Here is a 26,530-nt window from a genome sequence, read left to right on the forward strand (position 1 = left end):
CCTTCCGCTCTCCGGGCGGACGCTCTACCACTAGACCATGTAGACGGTCCCTAAAAGCCTTGTACGGTTCCGATCATACGATGTTTAGCTTGTGTCTATGAATCGTTATCAGGTAATGATGATACCAAGTGTTCGCGTAAATAGGAGCGTATCCTGCCCCATCAGTATCACCCATCACAAACACATGCAAAGGTATATGAATTGTGCACGTGAAAATATGGTAAAAGTCAAATTATGGAATTGCACCTTGCATAATTTTTGTCACTGTTGCGTCAAATATGGAAATGTCCTCCATGTGTCTACCATAAGACATGTTTTAAAGCTTTACTGAGGTATTGAATGGTGTAACCAGATCAGAAGGAAAACAGGACTTCTGTCAACAGCGATGGCCTCTTAAAATGGACCTTGTTTTGACATTCCTGTGAATCAGCGCCACATTGCCACATTGTCACACATTGTCGCATTGCCACATTGTCACATTACCATATAGCCACATTGTCACATTGCCACATTGTCGCATTGTCACATTGCCATTTTACCATATAGCCACATTGTCACATTGTCATATTACCATATAGCCACATTGCCACATGGTAACAGTGCCATATTACCATATAGCCACATTGCCACATTGTCACATTGCCATATTACCATATAACCACATTGTCACATTGCCATATTACCATATAACCATATAACCACATTGCCATATTACCATATAGTCACATTGCCACATTACCATATAGCCACATTGCCACAGTGTATTTGTATAGAATATCTGCGTGGTGAAGGTATCGATGATGACCTTTCTGTTCCTGAACCACAGACACTGTCACAATAAGGCAATTCAGAAACAATCAGCAAAATGTCGATGTAACTGAGAAATTCAAGACGGCTACTTAAGACGCTTCAGCATTTAACAACAGATACTCCAAGAGCCAGAAGCCACAAGGTCAGGATTCAAGATGTCCACTAGAAGAACGTCAATTCATTCAACTAAGTGCCATTGATTTCACTCATCAGGCGAAGGTCTCTAAATCTTCAAATCTCTCACGTCTGAGATCGATAGGTCACGGTGACCTACACATACGTCCCTTAACCGACGTGAGACAGGAACTAGCACATTTATCGGACCATCTTGCAATGATGGTTAAAAAACGCCAATTGATTCCACGGTGCCGAGCTTGTATAAAAAATAATTCTTTGCCATCTAAACTTGTATGGCTCCCTAATCGACTTCCGTTATTACCCAGGCTTGAATTTACTTCTGTTGTTGTGTAGAGGACTATTTAGATGCAAGGTTCTATTCGGAACTCTCAAGTCTCAAACATTCCGTTTGAAATGCTGAATAATGTGTACCCTGAAGGGCCTATACAAAGAGACAATGGTGTGTATTCAGCTGTATGTAAGTAGTTGTGCACAAGAACCGTCAGTGAAGTCTGCCTTGTATCCCCAGGATAAGCATTCAGAAATGGAGATAATATATTCCTTACGCAAAACAAAGTATCATTTAGTTCAGGACAATATTCTTGGCATGTCCATGACAGTAGGTACGGACGTAATCTGTCTTAAGGCAAGCTTGCCTAATCGCTGTTCGCGGATAAGACGCTGTCCATGACGCAGTGCTTTGATCAGGTGAGGTCTAACCTCTTTTGCAGGAATCAGTTATAAGCTGCTTTACCAGCTGGGGGTGGGGGAGGGGGGGGGGGGGGGGGGGGGGGGAGGCTGAACACAACTAAAAGATGGACAGAAAACTGTTTCCCTACTTAACAACCCTCTGTGGTCAGCATGGGAGACTGGCTGATCCAACGTGCGATGGCTTCAGAGACAGAAAACACCCCTGATGCTCTATATGATGCAGTCAGTGGGGGATTACATCTCCCCAAGATACTGCATGCTGCTTGGAATGCACAGTAGATGTAGACCAACTGGAAATGGATGCTGCTGCTCTGGCGAAAGATGTAACTTATTGATTTCAAGAACGAGGAATACGGACTACTCGAGACCTGGTTGAAAACTTGCCAGAAGCTAAACTAATTGATTCATTGAAAAGGGTTTGCACCAAACTTGCTAAAAAAATTATCTGCTAAAAGTACCAACATCAATTCAAAAGAACACTTAAATCTAAAGATGTTTACCTGTTGTAGGTAATGTAACAAACAATTATATAGTCCTACCCTGAGAGTATGTTATTCATGTTAATTCGGCTCACGTTATTCACAAAGACAGTATCTGTAGTGTCCTTCACGCACTGAGATGTATCTTTGTATTGCTACAAGAATACAGAATATTGTATTGCTACAAGAATACAGAATAGTGTATTGCTACAAGAATACAGAATATTGTATTGCTACAAGAATACAGAACTTTGTATTGCTACAAGAATATAGAACTTTGTATTGCTACAAGAATACAGAACTTTGTATTGCTTCAAGAATACAGAACTTTGCATTGCTTCAAGAATACAGAACTTTGTATTGCTACAAGAATACAGAGCTTTGCATTGCTACAAGAATACAGAATGGTGTCGTGACAATAAAGATCCTAAGTAAGGATAAGATATATGGATGAACAACTTCTTTATTACAATTAGCAGCGACGTTTGGGTGTAGGTTCTAACACCCTTATCACTTGCTTGTTAGAACCTACACCGAAACGTCGCTCCTAATTGTAATAAAGAAGTTGCTCATCCACATATCTTATCCTTACTTAGTGCTCCATCTTCTAAATGTCTCTCAAGGAAGAAATAAGGATCCTTATGTGTTGCAATACAAATATTTTACTGTGCAATGGAAATAGAGGTGGTGTGGCGTGTTTACAGAGCTACAGATCATGCTGCACCAGTCGACATGCATCTTCCTTAAAGTCACAGGGATATCATCTGTATGTATTATAGAAAGAATTTAGCGCCACATTCTTCTGTTCTGAATATTACCATAATCCTTTTCATAAATATATTTAACCTCTAGGTGTTTTATACCTTATTGTCATTGTTTATTATTAAACTAACCCCATTTGACCCCGACCGACATTGGCCAGCGGACGTGACACAAATCTACTACTGCTGCTGCTGCTACTACTACAACTACTACTACTACTACTACTACTACTACTACTACTGCTGCTGCTGCTGCTGATACTACAACTGCTACTACTACTGCTGCTGCTACTACTACTGCTGCTACTACTGCTGCTGCAACTATTACTGTTGCTGCTACTACTACTACTGCTGCTGCTACTACTACTACTGCTGCTACTACTACTACAACTACTACTACTACTACTACTGCTGTTGCTTCTACTACTACTATTACTGCTGCTGCTACTACTACTACTACTACTATTGCTGCTGCTACTACTGCTGCTGCTACTATTACTGCTGCTGATACTACTACAACTACTACTACTACTACTACTACTGCTGCTGCTGCTGCTGTTGATACTACAACTGCTACTACTACTGCTGCTACTACTACTGCTGCTACTACTGCTGCTGCTACTATTACTGTTGCTGCTACTACTACTACTGCTACTGCTGCTACTACTACTACAACTACTACTACTACTACTACTACTGCTGTTGCTTCTACTACTACTATTACTGCTGCTGCTACTATTACTACTACTACTACTACTGCTGCTGCTACTACTACTACTACTGCTGCTACTACTACTACTGCTGCTACTACTACTACTACTGCTGCTACTACTACTACTACTATTGCTACTACTACTACTGCTGCTGCTACTACTACTACTGCTGCTACTACTACCACTGCTGCTGCTACTACTACTGTTTGAATGTTTGAATAACGAATTGGAAGATACGTATAAAGGGTAGTGCTTGGTCGTCATAGAAAGAGGACCTTATACAAGTCTTGACGCCAATGAGTTAAACAACATATCTGACGTCACATACGTCATTGATAGCTTCCAACCAGGAACATTCTGACACGTGGACATCGCCCATATTTGCTGTACGTCAGTGATATCGACGCAATATCATCACAGAAGTCCGTACAAAACATGCATTGTCAGCAATCGATACTCTTTTATTTTCTCCCAAAGCTCACCGTCTGTGATTGTGTTGATTCTATTCTGACTGACTATAGATGGTGAGGTTTGTTCGTAGTTTCGATTTTTTAAGCTATTTAGACACTGAGACTGACTCGGCTGTCTCTATTACCAGCCTAGAGGACGTTGCTGTTACTTCAACATATCAATAGCTTCACAGCTAGTTGCCCCATTAGGCATCATACAAACGTAAATATAAGTCTATATGATAGCAGCACTAGGAGAGAAAAAGGTCTATGCAGCATATATAGACATAGGCATAGGTCCTTTCAATAGCACCCAGTGATATAAGTATAGATCTATATAACAGCATCTTAGGAACATAGATATTTATAACAGTATCATCACAAGGACGTAGATATAGGTCCATATTATAGCATCACAAGGACGTAGATATAGGTTTATATCATAGCATCATAAGGACGTGGGTATAGGTCTATATTATAGCATCACAAGGACGTGGGGACTGGTCTATATTATAGCATCTCTAGAAAGTAGATGTTGGTTTATATTATAGCAATTCTTGGATATAGATATATTTCTATGTCTTTAGTTATTAAGGACGTAAATATGGATCTATATCATAGCATCATATCATATATTTTCAAGTGCGTATATAAAGGTCTATACTACTAGTATATCATCATCAAGGCTGTATATAGAGGTCTATATTACTAGAACATCATCATCATGGGCGTATATAGAGGTCTATATTACTAGTATATCATCATCAAGGGCGTATATAGATGTCTATATTACTAGTATATCATCATTAAGAGCATAGAAATGGCTCAATATTTAGTATGTCTTGGAGTGTATGGCCCATCCGAAGCAGACATTCTATTTTTTAAATAACACAAGCGTTGCCTGGGGGACCTTTGTCGTGATTCCGAGCCGACCAGTCCTTGTTTTAACCCCTTTATGCCGAGCGCCAGGCAGAGTGACAACAAGTACCATCTTTTAACGTCTTGTATACTACATCTCTCAGTTCAAGATGTTTGTTTTTATCTCTTCATATTTACGATGTCGAAATCCGCATGTATTGTTTAGCAGGTCACCTAGCAAACTACCGATGTGCGAGAACTGACGTGTACTCGATCTAATTCCCAATACAATAGAACGTAAACCAAAAACCCTTCAGGGTGCCATATTTAATTACGCTTCTGATCTCATCACCTGTTGAGATACCAATTCAACCAGTTACGTCATCAACACCCCATGCTGGGACAGACGGCAGTAACAACTCTCAGCTGTATTTAACGTCGTCGCACCGAGTCGGGTTACGGCGAGACAGGGGACACCTCGCGTACAGCGCCATTAGGGGTCCTCGTTTGTACAGGCGGAGACAGTGTAATTAAGGAAAACATGGACCTAGGGTTAGAGTAATTAAATCTTGTAGAGGTGTGTCGTGAACTATTCCCTTGGAAACCGGCAAACACCATAACGATAAATGTTACCATGGGAACAGGCAAAACACCATAACGGGAATTGAAGATAATGACTGAGTATGGTTTTACGCCGCAAAGGCAATACTCCAGCAATATGGGGGACACGAGAAATAGGCTTCACACATTGTGCCAGTGTGTTGAATCGGACATAGACCTTCGGCGTGATGAGCGAACGCTTTAACCAATAGGTTACCACACACCCCTACGAGAATTGGAACAAAATACCATTTCAAAAACTGTATAAAGAGAAAAAAATAAATGTGTTATAATTGCATATTGAGTCAACAATTTCACGGAAATGCTCATAATTTATATGTCCACACACGGATTTCGAAGTGTAGTCTACTTTCAGTAGGAAGTGACATTGCTTGTGTATAACAGTGCACGTAATTGTAATAAAACATGACTGTTTTGGGAAGTTGTCTTTCTAAATCTGAAAGCAGTCATAAATTTAGTCCCATGTCGACGTTTGATGTGTAATAAGAGAGTGCGGGGGTGGACAATGACGGATGGTAGGGGTGATAAGTTTCGACAGGGACGGATCTGAGGGCTAAATGACTCTAACATTACCTATAAACCACAAATCCCGCCACTGAGTCCAAATCTCCGAGGGCCACTAACATCGCCTGCAGCACTGGAGAGATACGCAACGTAACATCTGCCATGGCTGTTGTGATGGCGATTATATCGTCAGTGGTCGACCAACGGTCTGTGGTAAAAGTTAACGTTCCGTCTAGATGGGCTTGTCGTATTACAGGCGCTGAGGGTGACCTTCTGAGGATGACCTTCTGAGGGTGACCTTCAACCATGTGTCCATTGGGAGGTTGTTGGATGATAGATACATCCGATTCATTCAGGTACGTTAGATTCAGATTATCTGGGTTTTGAAATGATGAAGGACATATATTAACACGGTTAATGAGTCTCTTTTGGCCATGGTAGGGCTCAGAGAAGAGGTGCATAAGAAAGCGTGGCATTTCAGTACACGTCGCTTCCAGTGACGTCATTCTTCTTACGCTACCAGTGACGTCATTCTTCTTACGTATATTATCCATGTATGAACAACTTAATATGACGTAACCCTGTGGATTAAAGCGTATCAATACATTACCGATATTATTGATATCTTTTCTGGCTTCAAACGGTTACTTCTATAGTACACCCGTAGTCTTTGTTACAGAATATGTGCACTATGAACCGTTTACAAAGAACAACGGTGAGGAGCGGTATAAGCGTAGCAGAGGAGGAACGAGGCTTCCACGTGTAACTACTGACGCTAACATTGACACACTGACGACCACACTGAGTAAGAATGAAATGTTAGATGCGATTTTGTTTAGTACTTAACCAGGATAAATATTTCAATAAAGATAATAATAATTTCCTTAAATGAGCCAGGGATGTGTGACATAATCTCTTGATTTTATTCTGTACTGCTCGACGTACAGAAATGAGTGTCAACCAAGTACTTTTCAAATCGGCCCCGACTCAGTTTTTAAAGGAGAGACTGTCTGAACGACCTCTGCATCGAGTTATCATCGAGAATATCAGCAACCCTGCAGAGTCCTCGCTTGGATGAAGTCGGCTGGTATGAAAAGCGAAACAGAAGGCTTTCTGTTTGCTGCCCATCACTTCCCACTCGAAACCGTCAATGTGTGATTTTTCATCAAAGTGTTAATATGAAATGTAGATTGTGCAATGAATTTAATGAAACGGTCCACCACATTGTCAGTGGGTGCCCAGCTTTAGCACAAACACAGTATCATAAGCGACATGATGGAATGGCTATTACCGCCTTTACCATGCTTGTGGTTTTGACACAGAGGTCAATCCATGGTTCGACCCGAGGGTGTCATGGAAAATGAGAAATACAAAAATTCTTTGGAATAGGCCCGTATACAGCCTCAGACCTACCAAGGCCAACTCTCTGTCCCTTTGGACACTGATGTGCTTGACAAGATTCAGGAAAATCATGGCAAATATGCGGAACTCTAAATGTCACGCTTGCATCTCAAATTGTCCCACTCCCCATTGTTCTCGGTGCCATAGCTTTGGTACCTCTGAATCTGCTAGTTGAAATTGGGGGAGTACCCGGGTTTGCTGCCAGGAATACAGCCCTTCTGACAATCTGGGTAATGCAGAAGGCAGCAGTGTTGGGGAGTCTTCACATTCTCCGAAAAGTTCTCTGTGGGTTCGGTTAGGCAGCGCTTCCAGGGAGAAGTCCCATTCGCTCCATGGGCTGCGTGTAGAGGGGGCAAGGGCTTTCTGCAGATGATGAGCCTAACGTGTCTGAATATGCCAGGGTCACCCAAACCCTCTTTGCTGCATTTATTTATTTCAATCTGTATTGCGCTGTACAGCAGTACTCCTTCTGTGCGACGGCGCATGTAAACTGATCAGACAGTCAAGCAATGGACCAGAAATCCAGTCAAACAACAGCGCATTTACACAGGCTGGTGTCAGTGGATGTTAGTAAACACAGGCTGGTGTCAGTGGATGTTGGTAAACACAGGCTGGTGTCAGTGGATGTTGGTAAACACAGGCTGGTGTCAGTGGATGTTGGTAAACACAGGCTGGTGTCAGTGGATGTTGGTAAACACGGGCTGGAGTCAGTGAATGTTGGTAAACACAGGCTGGTGTCAGTGGATGTTGGTAAACTCAGACTGGTGTCTGTGGATGTTGGTAAACACAGGCTAGTGTCAGTGGATGTTGGTAAAAACGGGCTGGTGTCAGTGAATGTTGGTTAACACAGACTGGTGTCAGTGAATGTTAGTAAACACAGGCTACCCCAGGGAAAGTTCAGTCACACTTCCTACTGGTCCTAGTGTATGGATGTCGGTTGGCATCGGTGTCGATATCGGTTAATGCAGATTCAAGTTTTATATCCATGTATTAAAGGAGTGATCTTGTTCCTCAGAAAGGATCTTGCTTGCCGCGAGCCACCGGAGATCTCACGGAAGCAAATCCACCAATCTCCAATGTCAAATGATTTTTCTAAAAGGTCAGTTTTTCGCTGAAGGGAGGATTTAGCATGACGGAGGTTGATTGAATGAAAACGGGATGAATGATAACTGGTGCGTTTTGATATTCCGTCACATGTGCTTGTTCCACGGACACCATGACGTTCTCAATAATAGGTAGTATATGGGTACCCGGTAGGATGAGTTGTCAATGTGGTTGTTAACCTAACAGGCAGCTTGGGTTGTATACTCCCCAAGGAGCTGAGAATGATTGTTGTGTGCAAACTGATCCAATGACCGCGGTAAATATAGCGCTTTGGGTATGTCTCTGTGTGATGTGGCAGTATGCGCAATATAAATGGCCTATTATAAAGGCAAATTGAACATTTTAGCTTACATATTTCACAAAGAGCAATTAATAAATAATTAAGAAGTCAAATATTTCCTTCGCCTTCGTGTACAAGGGACTTACATCCATCAGCCACGCACTAATACCAAGAAGATTCACAAGATGCATAGTCATCACATGCAGGTGAGTGTGAGTATGGTTTTACGCCGCAATTAGCACCATTCAAGCCGTATCAGGGCATTGGAACACCAGAAATGGGCTCCGATATTGTACTCATGTGGGGAATCGAACCCCAGTCTTCGTCTGGACGAGTCAACGCTTTAACCACGAGGCTACCCTACCTCTCCAATACATCCAAGCCCTCTGAGTGCTTACCCGGTGTATTGTAAACACAGGTGAATGCGTTAGTGACAAAAGGTCAATTATTTCCAGGTTGTGAAAACGTCAGTGATGACCAAGAAATCAATGATTATTAACACGTTTTATGGTTGATTATTACCACGTCTTATGGTTGATTATTACCACGTCTTATGGTTGATTATTACCACGTTTTATGGTTGATTATTACCACGTCTTATGGTTGATTATTACCACGTTTTATGGTTGATTATTACCACGTCTTATGGTTGATTATTACCACGTCTTATGGTAATAACACGCAATGTACTGGAACATATCAATGCTATTACCCCTCCCATTGAACCCGTGAAGATCCGGGGTAGATTAGGTCTTCAGCAACCCATGGTTGCTGTAAAAGGCGACTTTGCTTGTCGTAAGAGGCGTCAATTGGATCGGGTAGTCAGGCTCGCTGATATGGTTGATGCATGTCATTGTTTTCCAATGCTCATGATGTCAATCAGTGGATTGTCTGGTCCAGACTCGATTATTTACAGACCACTGTCATATAGCTGGAATATCGCTGAGTGCGGCGTTAAACAACAAACAAAAAAACCACATCCTATTGCATGACGTAATAACCATTGGTTTCAATGATGAGGATGCGGGGCGGATAGTTACGATTTAGCAGTGTCTACACAACATGGTCGCGCATCAAAGCCATAAAGATGGTATGTTGACATACGGCGGCCTGTCGTGCATCGTTACACATATGATGGCTCCTTGGGCAAGTGACTTAGTTCCAAATGTGCCTCTGTTCACCCAGCAGTGAATGGGTACCCGGTAGGATGTGATGGCAATGTGGTTATTGACCTTCTAGCGACTTACACGGTTGTATACTCCCCAGGGAGCTGGGAATGATTGTTGAGTGCACACTGATCCAGTGACCGGGGTAATAATAGCGTTTTGAGCATGTCACCCAATGTGGTTTGGTAATATTCGCAATAAAAATGGATTATTATTATTATCATCATCATCATCATCATCACCATTCTTATTATTATCATCATCATCATGATCATATTATTATTATTATCATTATTATTATTATTATTACTATTATTATTATTTTCATCATCACCGCACACTGAGAACAAAGATCCACGATGAGCCATCACGTTTACCAGTCTAGTAGACAATGTGTACCACGGGATTCACACATAGCCAAAAGCTTGATTTGTTGGTGGAGGCACTGCAGGCGAAACCCGTTCTTGGCTCACACACGTCCCTAGCCTTAGGGAACACTGCACACGTACAGTCCCCTAACGATGACCAATGGGGGAATCAAGTGGTATTGGTCAAATCAGTCCCTGTGAATGGAATCCACACCATCGTCGATATTGATAACGGGTTACCTCGGGACCGCTCTGCCAATGACATATACAACCCTAGGACATATGTGGCCCGAGTAATTAGTATTTGTTTATCAACAGCGATCTTTCTACCGCCCATTGTCCCACTATTACCATCCGTTGATTGAAAGTTCCACAGAGTGATAGATCAGGGAGAATAACAAAGCGTCGCGTCTCGAGCTCCCGTGACAAATCGATACTCCTGTCTTTACACGATCACTTCTATAGTGCAACGCGAGTCATTATCACACAATATGTGCAATATAAATCGACCACAGTTTAAACTTAGTTACGGAAACAATATTGAGCTGATGTACCTGAGTACTTTTCATCGAGAGGCAAGAAGTGCAAGCATTGATCATTTTTTTGCATACTTTCAACACAGGATATGCAATTGAAGTCTCTATTTTGCAGTTATAATTATTAAACGCGTTGGGTGACATTTAGAGATTATTGTATAAATGTCATTAAACACAGCGCATATTTACTTGGCATCTCAACACAGACCATCGCAGTACTTGGTTTGGAACACAGTCAGATATTTGGAATCAGACAAACGATATAACCGCAGAGAACAAAATGTCAATGACCTGACTAAGGCGTTCTGGCTATCAAAGACAGAACATGGTGGCCATCAAAGAAAAGGAAGCTGTGCCTCTACAAGATGTATGTTATTATATTTCTGGAAGATGTATGTCATTATGTTTCTGGAAGATGTGTTATTATGTTTCTGGAAGATGTATGTTATTATGTTTCTCGACGATTTATGTTATTATGTCTAAAACCAAATATTAGACAGTAACGACTGACCTCAAAAGTAACTGAGAAATGAAGTCATGCCATGATGGTCATCGGAGATCCGTAACGTGGCCAATAGAGATCCGTAACATGGTTAACGGAGATCCGTAACATGTGATCAGAGATCCGTAAAAGTCATCAGAGATCCGTAACATGGCCAATATAGATCCGTAACATGTCATCAGATATCCGTAACATGGTTAACGGAGATCCGTAACATGGCCAACAGAGATCCGTAACATGTCACCAGGGATCCGTATCATGGCCAACATAGATCCGTAACATGGCTAACAGAGATCCGTAACCTGTCATCAGAGATCCGTAACATATCATCAGAGATCCGTAACATGGCCAACAGAGATCTGTAACATGTCATCAAAATATCCGTAGCATGACATCAGAGATCCGAAACATCTCATCAGAGACATCTTCATTATCACGAAAGAAAATGAAAGTCGAATTATCAGAACACTTCCTACTACTGGCGTAATCAGTGGTTTATATAACATCCGTTTTTTCTCCAAATATAAAACGTCAACGCCAGAGGATAACAGCCTCGATTATCCAGCGAAACATATTCTATTGGACGTAAAGGGGAAAATGTGTGAACATATCTATGGATCCCTGAAAATGATTGAAGACACCATGTGTTCGGGAAAAGGGTCAGCAAGGCCAAATAATCATAAGGAATAGTCAGAATAGAGATCATCATTCATTAGATGAACATGATTAAAAGAAAATAATAATTTGAGTTGACAGTAAAATTATCTCAAGGAAGAAGTTCAAGATGACTTTAAACTAAACTCTAAGCGAAATGGGACGTTGGTTAGCCTAGTGGTGACGTCGTTCACTTGTCACACCGAAGACCCGTGTTCGTATCCCAATGGTACAATCGGTGAAGCCACCGTGTAGCCATGGTGCTATTGTCGGAATAATGCGTAAAACCTACGTACTAAACGGACTTGAAACAACGGGCGTATATTGTCCTCCTCAGTACCACCAAGCAGTGATGACATCCACACCTCATGTGAAAGTAAAGGTTCGATTACAGTCTATTAGTAAGAAATACAATAATAGACAATTGTAATGTTAATGGTTATTTCTATCTGAACAAAACGGATAGTTACTTGATGAACCACAAGCCTAACGCTGACTTAACCAGTAACATAGACTGACAACTAGTTTCTGAATGAACATATCTTACTGGGAAAACATTTGTAAATTATCCTAATAAAATATAATAAAAAGAAACCCAACCTAGACTTGCCCACTTGCATGTGCTATTTTGGGTAGATTTGTTTCAGGGTCTGTATGACAGACTCCTAGTAACCTTCATCTAGATAGAGGGCGCTAATACAGTTGCAGCGCCCTCTAGCGGCCGGTACAGAGTAGGCCTATAACCGTCCACGACAACACCGGAAGGACGTAGAGAGGCGATATTCCTTATGTTATGGCCACCTTCCTACCGTTATGAGCAATAAGATCATAATAAATTGAGTTTTGAAGATGCAAGGCTTCGTTTCTACAGCTAATTTGCGTTGTTATTAGCCTAGGTAGTGTTATTAGGGTTTGATTTGATGTGTGTTTTATTACTGCAATGACACGTCCCTAATGATGACGCTAAATGGATTACGTGATAATCACCCAAGACGTAACAAGCGAGAGTCATTCTGACCCTGAGTAACATTCATCAACATCTCGCTAGCACACCGTTATCCCCTCATTTGGCCGGATAGAACGGCTTTTTGCACTTAATGGATATCGATTTTGTGTTGCAAAACGCTTGTCTTCACCTACTGAAAGCAGGTCTTTATAAACGTACAATCGTGTTGATGAGATGGAAATCTACAAGTTAAGGAATGAAACGAGTTGAGGTTTCCTTGGTTCCTCGTTATAAGGTGACTAGAGAGTAGCCGTCTCGAATTACGGTGGCCCATAAGGGACATAGAGTCTGTTTTTCAATATTTTGATATTTCACTTACTTTTATCGTAACCTTTTGCAAATTAACGCAATTTGTCATACAAATATGTGATAAATCATGTCTAAAGAAGATATTGAATCGCTGAAAAGTGAAACGAAAATGTCAAAAACTAAAATGAAAATGTCAAAAACCAAAACGAAAATGTCAAAAACTAAAATGAAAATGTCAAAAACAAAAGCGAAAATGACAAAAACTAAAATGAAAATACAGAAAACTATTTACACCGCGGTGGAAAATATTATGTTTTCGGTTGTCTTCATACATAATTTATCACATATTTGTATGACAAATTGTGTTAATTTGCAAAAGGTTACGATAAAAGTAAGTGAAACATCAAAATATTGAAAAACAGACTCCGTGTCCCTTATGGGCCACCGTATCGAATAGCGTATCAACGACAAAGCCCTTTCCATAATAATAAGAAATCTTTGCTAAAAGCAGAGTCTAATGTGGGATTCCGACTGTATCATGACCATGTGTTTATGAATCACTATCAAATAGTGATGATACCAGGCAGTCGCGAAAAGGTGAGCGTCTCCTGCCCCAGTGGTGCCACCCGTCAAAAACACACGTAAAGGCAAGTCAATTGAGCATATGGTACGAACCTTGGAGCATGGGTATGGTGTTAACAGGCCAAAATTAGGTGGGGATTTAGGAATCAAACCCCGATCATCGGATCCTGGTACGAGTAAGGGACCCAACTTTCAGGAGAGAGTTGTATGCCTTAGATAACAAGACCTCCATGCCCCAACACAGACGAAAACGTTTCAAACAAGTAAAACTGACTAAAGTCAGAAAATCACTCGAATCTGTTGATTCTACTTGCGAAATTGATTCTACTTCCGGAATCAGACGGCACATATGATTTCTCCCTGTTAAAATTTTACACGGATGAAAGTGAGTGAGTGAGTTTTTACACCGCTTTTAGCAATGTTCCAGCAATATCACAAAAGGGCTTCACACATTGTTGCCATGTGAGGAATCGAACCCGGATCTTCGGAGTGACGAGCGAACGCTTTAACCACTAGGCTACCCAACCGCACCCACTGATGAGAGAACGTTAACACATTCATGCGCAAGTTCAAGGGATGTAGCGAATACCAGGTCATTTTTTATTTGTTTGCCTCAAAATGTTTTTCGACTGATCAGAAATATTCAATGGACAGTTAGCCTGCCGTAATGGTCGTGGCGTACGTTTTTGTCGTCTTAGGACAACACTTCGATACCAACGTCTCGAAACGTTGTGATTATGAAAATGAATTCCGTCAAAAGACTCCCTGTTAGAACTCTAGAAGCGTAATCGATCTTCTTATTGACTTCCAAAGGAAACAATACCCCCCACACAGATCAAACATCTTCATCTAACCACCCCCAGACCCAAACCACTCGCTGGAAGTCTCGCTCGGAATCCATGGTCGGCCACTTACTGATTTGTTAAAGAAAAATAGTTCAAGGAATGTTTGTGAGTGAATTGCCAAGTCATACATGTACTTGTAATCTCAAACCCATTCTTGTCCAGCTAACAGTCTTACAGGACAATTTCAAAGCGCAAGGTTAAAAATCATTCAAAACGTCAAGAATTTATAAGTGCGAAAGAAAAATCAGCCTTGAGCAAAAAAGTCGAGCAAAGATTTTGACAGCTCTTGAGATTACAGGATACCAGCGGAAGAATTCATAATGAAGTAGTCCCACCGGAAATTGAGTTGCCCGCGGCTTGATAACGAGTGAAGAGGCAGGCGTCCGGAAGTGGTCGATCTGATGAACATTAAGCATGTGACAGGGGTTGTTAAACTACGAGAACGCTTAACGCCGATCATTTAAGCTGTTATCTGTGATTTGCACACAATTAAAATAATTGTTTGACTTTCAGCAGGAGGTCGGGGACATGTTTGATCGGAGGTTTCAAGGATGGCACCATGGATGTGGAGCTGTGACGACAAACGTCACACTTTCACCGACTCCATCACACAGCATGTGAGAAATGGTGCGAAATCTATTAAAACCCTTCATGTTTTTAACTTTATTTTATTTGCAGTAGTCACGACATTCTTTCAGGAAAGTTCTTATTCGTGTTTAGTAATGTTGACATTTAAGTTGAGCTATCGCTTACTGTGTTGGTTTTATATTCAGAGTGCGTGAGTGTTTATCGTTGTCTCTGAGTTAATCAATGAGTGAGTGAGTGAGTAAATGTGTGAATAAGTGAGTGAAGTAAGGTTCTTTTTTTTCAATACTAGTACCATTCTTGTCGTCACTGTGATAGTGTCCATTTCTCTACATGTCTTTACCTGTGGTTATATTAGTGTCTTATTTTCTTATGTACATAGTTTAATATCATATACTTTCTATTTTCCTTTTTTTCAGTGATAATCAGCTGTTCAATATGAATTTCCCTTGGGATAATAAAGTCTTATCTTATCTTTTTTTCTTTAGCGCTAGAATTAGCATAAACAGTAGGGACGAAGTTCAAGCTTAACGTGGGTCGTATGTTCAGTATGAGACAAACTGTTTAAAGACGTAATAAGTCAACATTATATATTCAGCTAAAGTCAGGCTTAAGACACTTAGATCGAGCGGCGTTGAGTACAAACAAGAATAGTGACAATATATACGCAAAATACGGCTCCAGCGAAACCAATTCTAGTCTGTTGCTACGGAAACTGTTGCCATTGATTAGAAATAGACATATTTCAGGTTGATCGTACTCGAGTGAATTGATTTTGAACTCAAAACTAATCTTTTGTTTAAACAAGCTTGTCGTTTATGTACACGAAGTCTACACTGTTGTGATGAGGAGAGGGACGCACCTTCTTCATATATGGAGACAATGTCAATGTGGCGTCACGGTACCCAGTATAGTTTAACCAGTGGAAATGAAAAAAAAAGTATGTCTTCGAAACTAAAAATTAAGTCCTCAGTTCCAATATCCGAATTCCTGGTAATATTCCACATAACATACATGCACAGGTTCCTATACTATACGGGGCGGTCGGATAGCCTAGTGATTAAAGCGTTCGCTCGGGGAAACAATATTACTTAGTGATATAAAAGTAATATACTTATCTCCTAATTAACACATTATAATATTCAGGTGATATTAATCCACAGGAAAGTCGTTACTCACGTTTTTAGAGGCAGCGTTGACCTTGGCGGCGTGGCGTGGGTCCACAGCGGGCGCAGACAGGACTGCAACAGCACAACAACGTTAGTGGTACTTTGGAGAATGTGTTGTTATGACATATATAACCAGAGGTTGTTACACCTAACAACAACACAACAACGTTAGTGGGACTGGGGAGAATGTGTTGTTATGACATATATAACCAGAGGTTGTTACACCGAACAACACAACAACGTTAGTGGGACTTGATAGAATGTGTTGTTATGACATATATAACCAGCGATTGTTACACGGAAAAAACAACACAACAACGTTAATCTAACACATTCGTTGTTGTTAAATCATTATCGTAAACCTACATTGTAATAAAAGATCGTGTTACATTGTCACTATGAAGGCTTGTGCGGTTGCCAATAAAGGTTTTAACACTATTAAAAGTACAGAAATAAAAAAACACACGTCAACGCCAGACAATAACCAGTCTCGATTATCCACTGAAACAGATTCCTTTGGTCGTAACAGGCAAAACGGAAGCAGTGGAAACTATGGATCACAGAAAATGAGTGACGACACCAGTGGTTCACGAAAAGTGTAAGCATGTCCTGCCTACCCGAAGCACACATAAAAAGTAAGTGTTTGTTGTCTGACGTCGCACTGTAGTACTACCATGCGACGGCGGCCTGTAAACAAACCAGACAATCAGGTGATAACGTAAATAACACGCACTGTCCTTGTGAAATATGGCTTACAGTGGACAAGGGAACCTGGAACCATATCAATTATCACGACATGGGATGGGAGCAAGATGTTGTTTACTGTGACAGCAATAATCCTGATTATGTCACGGAGTAAACAACGGAGTTTCGACCAGACAAACCTGTGATTTTTCTAACAGCCTAAACTAACGACCCACACTACTTGGGCACGGTGACACGTAGTGACCCACGTCTGACCAGGCCTGACCTCAGAGTTTTAAACTTTTACTGACTTGTGTTGATATATATGATATGAAAGGTCGGCTCCGTGGTCTAGTGGTAGAGCGTCCGCCCGGAGAGCGGAAGGTCCGGGGTTCGATCCCCGGCCGCGTCATACAAAAGACGTTAACAGATGATTCTTGTTGTTACCTTGTCTGACGCACAGCATTAAGGGGCTAAAACAAGGACTGGTCGGCTCGGGGCCAGTATGCTGTGTCCCAGTGCGTTTTCATGTTAAACTGCGACATGGTATCTCAGTGGGCTAGCACTATAAATTCAGCATTAGTCCGGAATAGTACAAGCAGCCATACACACGTGCATGCACGTCGCTATATATGTGCAATAAACTTGGACGCGTCATTAAACCCCAGTTCACCTCACCTGATATCAAAGACGCGAGTGTGAGAATATAATTCTGAAGTTTTATCCGCAGATTTAATACGAAGCAGACGAGGCGGTTTTTTGACTGGTGCCTTGTGTTTCTAGTTCCAGAGTGTAAATTGGTACCGGAAGATCAGTGGAAGAGAACTGGCTATTTGACAATTATTGAACGATTTCATTCCATCCATTATATCTAAAGAAGTTAAACTTCTTGGCCAAATTGCCTTGTATTGATTTCGTCAATCCGCGCAGAAATTCTGATTCATATGGATAACGAAACAGGCCAGCAAGGTCAAGGAAGGGAGTTTAGTATGTGCCCATGGGGATGCCCGCTTCATGCCCCAATGTCGTAGCCCCAAATTTCAAATAGACGTTATCTCGTCGGAGATGAATTGTCTCCGCCATTAAGACAAAGGACGGCGCCCAGTCATGAGGCCGTAAAACTGGTCTCGTGGAGCAGGTGCTCTCCTCAACCCCCGCCAGCTACATCAGAGGAACTCATTTACAAACACGCAACACCGACGTTGTATTCCCGTGGCACATGTACAAAACGCTAATGGTTCCTTTAATCCGATTGTGTTGATGGATCGTGAACATTTTGTATCTTATCATGTAATTTGACGACAGACGTTTTTATCGTATAAAAGTGATTTGCATTCTTTTAACATCCACGCCGAGCTTTCGGAACACCATTGTCGGCAGATGGATTGCGGGACTTTAAGTGTATGGGCTTTGATGGGACTTTACTTGCAGTGTCAGCTGGTGTATAAAACAATGAGAGAGAAATGATGCAGTGTCCCAGTGGTGATATTTCATCAAACACAACGTTTGTCAAATCTGTTTTTGTGGCACACGCGAGTTTAATGTGATAATGATCACATGTAGTTGGTTTCTATCTTCACCGGTGCCTCGCTCTAGCTATGATAAGTGGTATGACGTCGGTGACGTTGTCGGCGTAGGTGTCGTTGTCGGTTTCGTTTTCGGTGTCGTTGTTGGCGTCGGTGCAGGTGTCGGTGTCGGCGTAGGTTTCGTTGTCGGTGTCGTTGTTGGCGTTGATGCCGGTGTCGGCGTCGTTGTCTGTGTCGAAGAAGGTGTCATTTTTTGTGATACATAGAAAAGTAGTTATGATGAAGCTATTCGGATTTTTTCATTGTTTTTGGACATGTGTCAATCAACTGCGTATTGAGTAAACACATTTCAAGACATAACATATTTAATACCCAACACTAATATTCAAAAATATTCTAATTTCTGTAAAAAAGGGAACATTTCATGACAAACTAATCACATGGGATACTATATATTCTGTCCATATCAATCGAGAGATACCATATCTACTGTTAATTTAAGTCTGGAGAAACCATATTTTGCTGCCACTTCTCCAAAAGAACCCATACTTCCTGTGTCAACAGAGATGACAAAACCCTTTCCATAATCTCTGCTTAAAGCAGAGTCCATTGTAGGATTCCGACTATTTCACAAACAAATGAGTCCCAAATGTGTTTATCATAGGAGGTGTCGCGAGAAGGTGCCCTGCCCCACCGGTGACATTCGTAACAAACACACGCAAAGGCAAATAAATTGTTCACCTGAAAAAACACCAAAAACATTTGTCAACGCATGCCAAGAGACGCTCTTTCTTAGCACCTGTCGCACCACGAGCTCAAACACGTACCGCGCATGCTAGTCGTTCAACTCATGACAGTAAAATAATCACACATTCTGCGACCCAAACAAGTAAAGCGATCGCATAATCTTAACTGATCACGGCAAGTTCTAAAATTTGGATTTCACCAAAGACAGAACCCAGTTCTTTATACCCAACCGCTATGGCCCCAGTGTCACATCCAACTGTTCAGATGCAAGTTACAATAACTGGTTTGACAGACCTGTAACTTTGCGGTCGATGACAAAGTAGCCAGTACACAACCAGCACGACACATTGTGTACATGATTAATAAGATTAATATGGTTTTACAATATGCAAATGGAACCATCAGGGAGGACGTCCTTAATTAACACGTACATATACTCGTGGACGTCTGACACCGCCTGGCCCGGAACAACGACCTCCGTGGACGTCACGTGGTTGACAGTAATAAAGATGTGCACACCCCGTCGGGCGCGATGCCCGTGATTATTTCGACCGAAGTCAGTCTGCGCCATAGTGCGCGGAGCTATCAAGCAGACATGTGATTATAGTAGTTGATCATAGCAGTTAGCGTTGCTCTGCAGAAATTCGTATCTGTTTTGAAAATGTTATTATCATATACAAATAAGTGGTTCAATCTCTACTCTGATCTATATGATGGGAATAAAACATTGAAACAACTATAGATGTAATATGAATCCCATTTTTTTTCTAAGGGAGTTAATGGCTTTAACTCTTGTAACGGTATTCTACTAACAGTTACATCACGACGTGTCAGCTGGACAACCCGAATTGATGAACGTTTATCGTTTTGGTGAAACCCATGAACAAAGGTTTGGTGCTGACAAACCTCAAAACATAATCGGGGAGAACCGGGATTCGAGCCCACATTTATTGGTTCCTGGTGCGCCCAAGGGATGCAACTGTGCACAGCGAATTGCGGCGCCTCAGCCGACTTGGCCAGCCGTGTCCCCTTTTGTCAGAGACAGTTATGTATTTGTAAATAGATGATAACCCTTTGTATTTTAGGAAAGTATCGCTGACATGAGACACTACACTAATTGGGAACCCAACGCTGGTTGCTGGAACCAGAGCTATGTAAATGCGATTTGAAACCTCTGATTGAACAATGGGATTTGAGTATTTCCAAAATTATGTCAGAATGAAGTTGAATTGCATTTCATTTTTTGCCGGAAACGCCCTTAAACACTCACTATGTTCCTTGTACAGTGTTATGCATAAGGGTTTTTGTGTTTGAGTTTCGTCTCAGCACGACCCGTTTTCCAATCACCAACACGTCAATCTAAACAGTGCTCCTCCAGCAGAACATTTGCATGTAAGATTAAGGTCAGTTTGCAGAAGCACTCTCAGGCATCTCGAATTACCCAGACTGACAGGCAAAGCTTCCAGGGGACTGAACAATATTGCACGGGACAATATTGAACTTTGGGCATCCGCTGCATGATACCTTTCCGCATCACAGACAATTCCTTGTCAACAAGGCTCCTCGTAACGAAAGCGCCAAAATGCGCCAAAAGAATCTTTGCCAGCACATCCCTGTGTTCCACGCGGTTAGTTTTATGTACAAATATATGCGTTTGCATAATTCTTTCTGTCATCTTGTAGACACGGAATTCAGGCCTGTGAGGATATTGTGGAATACAACTCTACGTGATTGTATTGAAGCTGTTGGGACGTTCGGAAATAGGGTCGTAATGACCGCCGCACTCTGGCTAGTGTGTGGTGATGGCTAGCTGTGGTTATTTCAATATTGGAGTAGGTTCCACAGAGTTGGGTAATTGCTGGGTTTGGAGGCAGCGTGGATAAAGTGGCAACTTTGTTCGCAGTTATTTTCTTGATGAGCGATTTTAAACTCTGTTCTGTCGTTCTCATTATAGACATAATATCATCGTAGTCGGCATCATCAGCTGCAGCGTCATCATCATCATCATCATCATCATCATCATCGCCATCATCATCATCACTGCCATAGTCGTCGTTGGCATCATCATCATCAGTGTCATTGTCATTGTCCGCATCGTTCTCATCTAAACATAGACCATCATCATCGTCACTACCTCTAGCGTCATCATCATAATCATCATCATCATCACCACCACTGTCATCATTGCCGTAGTCGTCATCATCGCCATCATCACTCTCGTCGTTCTCATCATTTAGCATCGACCTTGTCATCATCGCCATCATCGTAATAGTGGTAGAAGTATATGAGTGGTAGTACTCGTTGTACTGGAATGTCTGAAGTGAATGACAGTCTCTGAGGCAACTGCTTCAATGGCCAACTCCAAATGAGCACCATCACATGAAAACCCCTATTCATTATTTAGGGATTAAATCCGGCGACAAGACCATTGACACGCATAGGCTCCCCTTTGTTGTAGGTCCCCAGAAATACACGTTGTGAGAGCCTTATAATTGTATTTCCGTCAGATCGGTCCGGGTTCAAGTACCGGGTCGGCCGAGTTTAACCCACACAAGACCTGCTCCTTGAGAACGCCAAGCAGCCAATCACACCAGAGAGTCAGATTCTATGGTCTCCTATTTGGATTGTAATGGAATCTATTTTGTGACTGTTAGCATTGATCCAAGAACAGCATAGTCATGATCTGATATTGGAATAGAATTAGTATTATTCATTGCTTGGGCGACAGCAATCATGGTGAAATTGTGATGCATCATGACGGTGATGTCCTCCCATCTGAGGACCATGGGCATATACAGAGTTATTAGTCTCTGTTTATCGCTGTATGTCAAGCCATGCTTCGCGACAATGCTAGTCTAGTTGTAGGATTGTTTTACTGTATGTGGGCGTTCGAGAAGTACTTACCATGGTAAGCAGATAACTAGTGGATTCCTTCAATGCGTAATCTTCTCAACTTACCATTAGAGTAAGTGAGTGAGTTGGGTTTAACGCCCTTTTTAACAGTATTCAAGTTATATCACGGCGTGTCAGCCCAAAGTGATGCAGGTCTCGGACGTTTACCACTCCGGTGAAACCCGCGGGTATGTGCTGACAAACCTAGAAAGACTATCGGGCGAATCGGGATTCGAACCCACAATCATAGGTTTCTGGCGTGCCCAAGGGACGCAACTCTGCACAGCGAATCGCGGCGACTTAGACGACTGGTCCACCCGTGCCCCCTGTACAGGTTTAGAGGTGCACAATGACGCACACTCACCGTTCACTATTTACATGGCCCAAAAGGCATCATATATCATTCATGCTTTATCAGGTTACCAACGTAATCATTAGGTGCGGAGAGAGTTTGCATTTTTATGTGTCTGCTAATCACTGTATAAATATTCTAAATGCAACTGTTCCAGCAAACATATTGAAATTGACATTTTCATGATGGTAAATGAATGAGTCATTGTCACGTAATTAGTTCGAGTTATGAGAAAGCGCTCGTACAAATCATGTCAGCGATGTTTGTTCATAAACACCCCATAAGGGCACATTTTGCCGTTGGCTGGAAACAGCTGGGCGGCTTTAACAGCCACTGCTTTGGTTGTAACCTGTGTCATGAAGGGCGGAACAAGAAGTAGATATATCAATACTAGCCCTCTACTAATTCATACACCTTGCTACTGCGGACAAACGATGCAAATCGACATGCATCTGGAAAAGTAGACACAATTTATGGATTAAAAGTTCTTTAAATACTGTTAAGGCGACGTTACGGTATAGATCCTTATTCCGTTGTCAAGCAAGACTACTTGACAACGGTATAAGGATCTATACCGAAACGTCCCCTTTACAGTAATTAAAGAAGTTATCCATAAACTGTGTCTACTTTGTCATCCGTCAACTTCTAATATAAATATCAATATTACAGCTTTTATCAGCTGCACATCTATGCTGAATTTGGTTGGGGGGGAGGGGGGGGGGGGGGGGGGGAATATGTATTTGTTGTGAAGACTGAGCACACGATTTCATAAAAAATATCCCAAAATATTATACCTTTTTTTTGTTCAGTACATTTTCATCGTGATAGTTAAATATTTCACCTAGGCTATTTTAGAAAGTTGGCAGTCTTTGTGTTTTTGTTATCGAAAATATTTTTAAAGAGCATAGTGACTATAATAAGGGACCAGTATTTCTTTCAGGAAAACGGGATAGTCTATTTTCTTTGTCGAAATGTATCGTCAAAATCGATTATTTCGGGCAACCAGCTTTCAAAGTACACGTATGTCCACAGTAAACAGCAGAGCTTCCAATTCGATCTTACAAAAGTCACATTTTCATTGTTGACGCCATGTTCGTTGTAAAAACGAAAAGTCCAAGCGTGGTGGACCTGAAGTACAAAGAGCAACTAAAATATAAAATGCTGGAAGAAAGTCTGTAATGGCTTTACAAATACTGCCTAGTAACAGAGCTTGTCATATGTTTTTTTTTCCAGCTTTTTTACGGCTATTAACAGTTGGTTTGATGCCTGCAGCAATACTCACGGGGAGGTTACCGTGTACACGACATCGATACTCTACAGAGATGCCACCTCGTCCAGCTTGTTACCTATTGTACAGTAAAATACGTTTATAACGAACACGCTTATTACGAACTGACTGATATTACGAACTTATTTCTTGGTAGCGGCCATTTGCTGTATATATTCTGTGTATATGCTTATCACGAACTACGGTTATAACGAACTAAAATTAGTGGCCCCTTTGAGTTCGTTATAACCGTAGTATACTGTATATGGGTAGGATCAGTTTAAGCAGGCTGAAGTCAGGGCACCGGCTCGTTATTGTTTCTAAACTCACTTCTGTATTGAAGTAGTAGTCTTTTTATACTTAATGTACATGTATATACTAGTTTGTAATATTTAGTCGTACAGGCCTAACACACGCACGCACGCACGCATTGACGCACGCACTAACACGAAAACTCACATACTCTAAATACTCCATCACATTCCATCTCCATTATACGGTAGGTCATCCTGTCAGCTGGACATTCGACATGTCCATATTAAGCGGTTACCTTCAAAACTCCAACTGTTCTTATCACCATCGAGAAGACGTGCCGGATAGAAGACAACTTCTGGTAATAACGACACAGGAACAACAAAACATATTCTAGAAGTGGTTTAAAACTATTATGTCATTGTTAAGACAAAAATTGCATTACTATTTTATTTCAAAATATATTTCAAGGTGCGTGCTTTTAAATGCGATCAGAAGAAATCCAAATCTGATACGTCTATCAGTGATCGCAACACAGAGTTGACAATGATCCTTGGTTTGTCAGCACATGCTCTGTATCAACATGCAAAAATATATGAAGCAATGTCACTTCTCAAGGTCTCCTATCCGGTAGCCAAGTGTGTAAAGCGTTTGCTTGTCACGCCGAAGGCCCAGGTGCGATTTCCAACATGGGTACAATGTGTGAAGCCAGTTCTGGTCATATTGCTAGAGTATTGCTAAAAGTGACGTTAATTCGGAGATAAACATACTGCGTTTTCAATTAGGTTACCAGTAGATTTAATCGCGCTAAATTGAAATTTGAACCGAACGCTTTATTTCCCATTCCACCATGACAATATTAATACGCAAGATATTGAATGAAATGACAATGTTTGAGTTCAATGTTGTGAGTGGTTTTCGATCTGAATTAAGGAACACCATTACATGCCTTTAACCAGGTATAAAGCTGCATATGAAAGTGTGTAGCATAGCTCTCCTAAATAAAAAGCCTGCAATGTTTAGTTCTAACCACTGGTCACCATTATAACGTCAAACTGCTCATTGTGACGCTGAATATATGACTTCACAGTCCACTATAGAAAAGCGTCGAATTTCAAGCTCTTTGTGGTCGATGTCTATTTCCCTGCCAAAAACGTACTCCCACACATTTTTAATTTTTAAGTAATCGAAAATCTGCATTGAACAGCTAACTATTTTTTAATGCCTACTGACAATGACTGTGAAAGAAGTACTTTTCTATAAAAAAAAACTTGCTTCCACGGTGATTCGGCCTCCAAATCAGCCGTTTCAATCAGAGGGGTTATTGTCATTTGATACCTCTGATTGACCAATTTACTGAAACAGATTTGGATGTGTGCTTCGATATACATTAAATATTTTTTGTCAGTATTTTGAAATTCTGTCGCAATGGCACTTTATTGTACAATGTACCAGTATGAAATGATCCACGAAGCTATGAAATGATCAATGCTGACAATCAACGACGATAATAGCGTATGATCACGCCATGCCTTCAGAATCCGTCCAGTTGACCAACTCTCTCTCTCTCTCTCTCTCTCTCTCTCTCTCTCATTCTTTCTCTCACTCACGCATTCACTCACGCACGCACGCACACACACACACACACACACACACACACACACATACACACACACACATACACACTCTTCATATCACGAATCTATAAGCACCAATGCCTGGAGGGCAGTGCACTGGGAGATTGCATGTGCAGGATGCGATATGCATCTAATCTTTGTTCATCTCAAACCCTCAAACAACGTGATCCAAACAATAACGTTGTCTCTGCGGGAGCAGATCAATCACCGGCTGCTTTAGATGGAGAAATTCTCTCTGTAATGACTCCTGTCCCACTAATGGAACTACAGCGCTGCGTTGACGATTATTCATTTGGACACGAGTAGAGATTATCTTGCGTTTGGTGCATCTGCTGCCGATGCTAAATTTGAACATAAAACGTCGACGTCAGAGAATAATCAGTCTCGATTATCTGCCGAAACAGATTCCATATAGGGCGTAACAGGCATAATAACGGTGAATGAATCACCGAAAAGTAGTGATGGCATCGGGTGTTCGGGATAAGTATAAGCATGCCCTGCACTGAATATTGTTAGGATCGACAAAAAATTATCAATGGACGTTACTCAGTGACAATGATTTGTTGAACCGGAACCTCGTTAATCCGTGCGGAACCGTCCGGATTGACGGGGTTTCCCTGTAATAGTGGTACAGTAAAGTACGTTTATAACAAACACGCTTATAACGAACTGACGGATATACCGAACTGATTTTTGTTCCCGA

The 26,530-nt window shown here is 41.4% G+C and overlaps 1 protein-coding gene across 1 annotated transcript in view; it reads right to left on the reverse strand.

Moving 5' to 3' along the window:
• LOC139442263 (high mobility group nucleosome-binding domain-containing protein 5-like) overlaps positions 1-26,530 on the reverse strand; it is a 60,748-nt gene that overhangs the window by 22,094 nt on the left and 12,124 nt on the right. Inside the window, exon 2 of the mRNA XM_071223050.1 lies at positions 16,481-16,542. Coding sequence (XP_071079151.1) covers positions 16,481-16,542 — 62 coding nt within the window. The remainder of the gene's footprint in view (positions 1-16,480; positions 16,543-26,530) is intronic.

The sequence above is a fragment of the Haliotis cracherodii genome, unplaced genomic scaffold (assembly GCF_022045235.1).
Source record: "Haliotis cracherodii isolate W230 unplaced genomic scaffold, xgHalCrac1.p SCAF_5, whole genome shotgun sequence".
Classification (NCBI taxonomy): Eukaryota; Metazoa; Mollusca; class Gastropoda; order Lepetellida; family Haliotidae; genus Haliotis; species Haliotis cracherodii.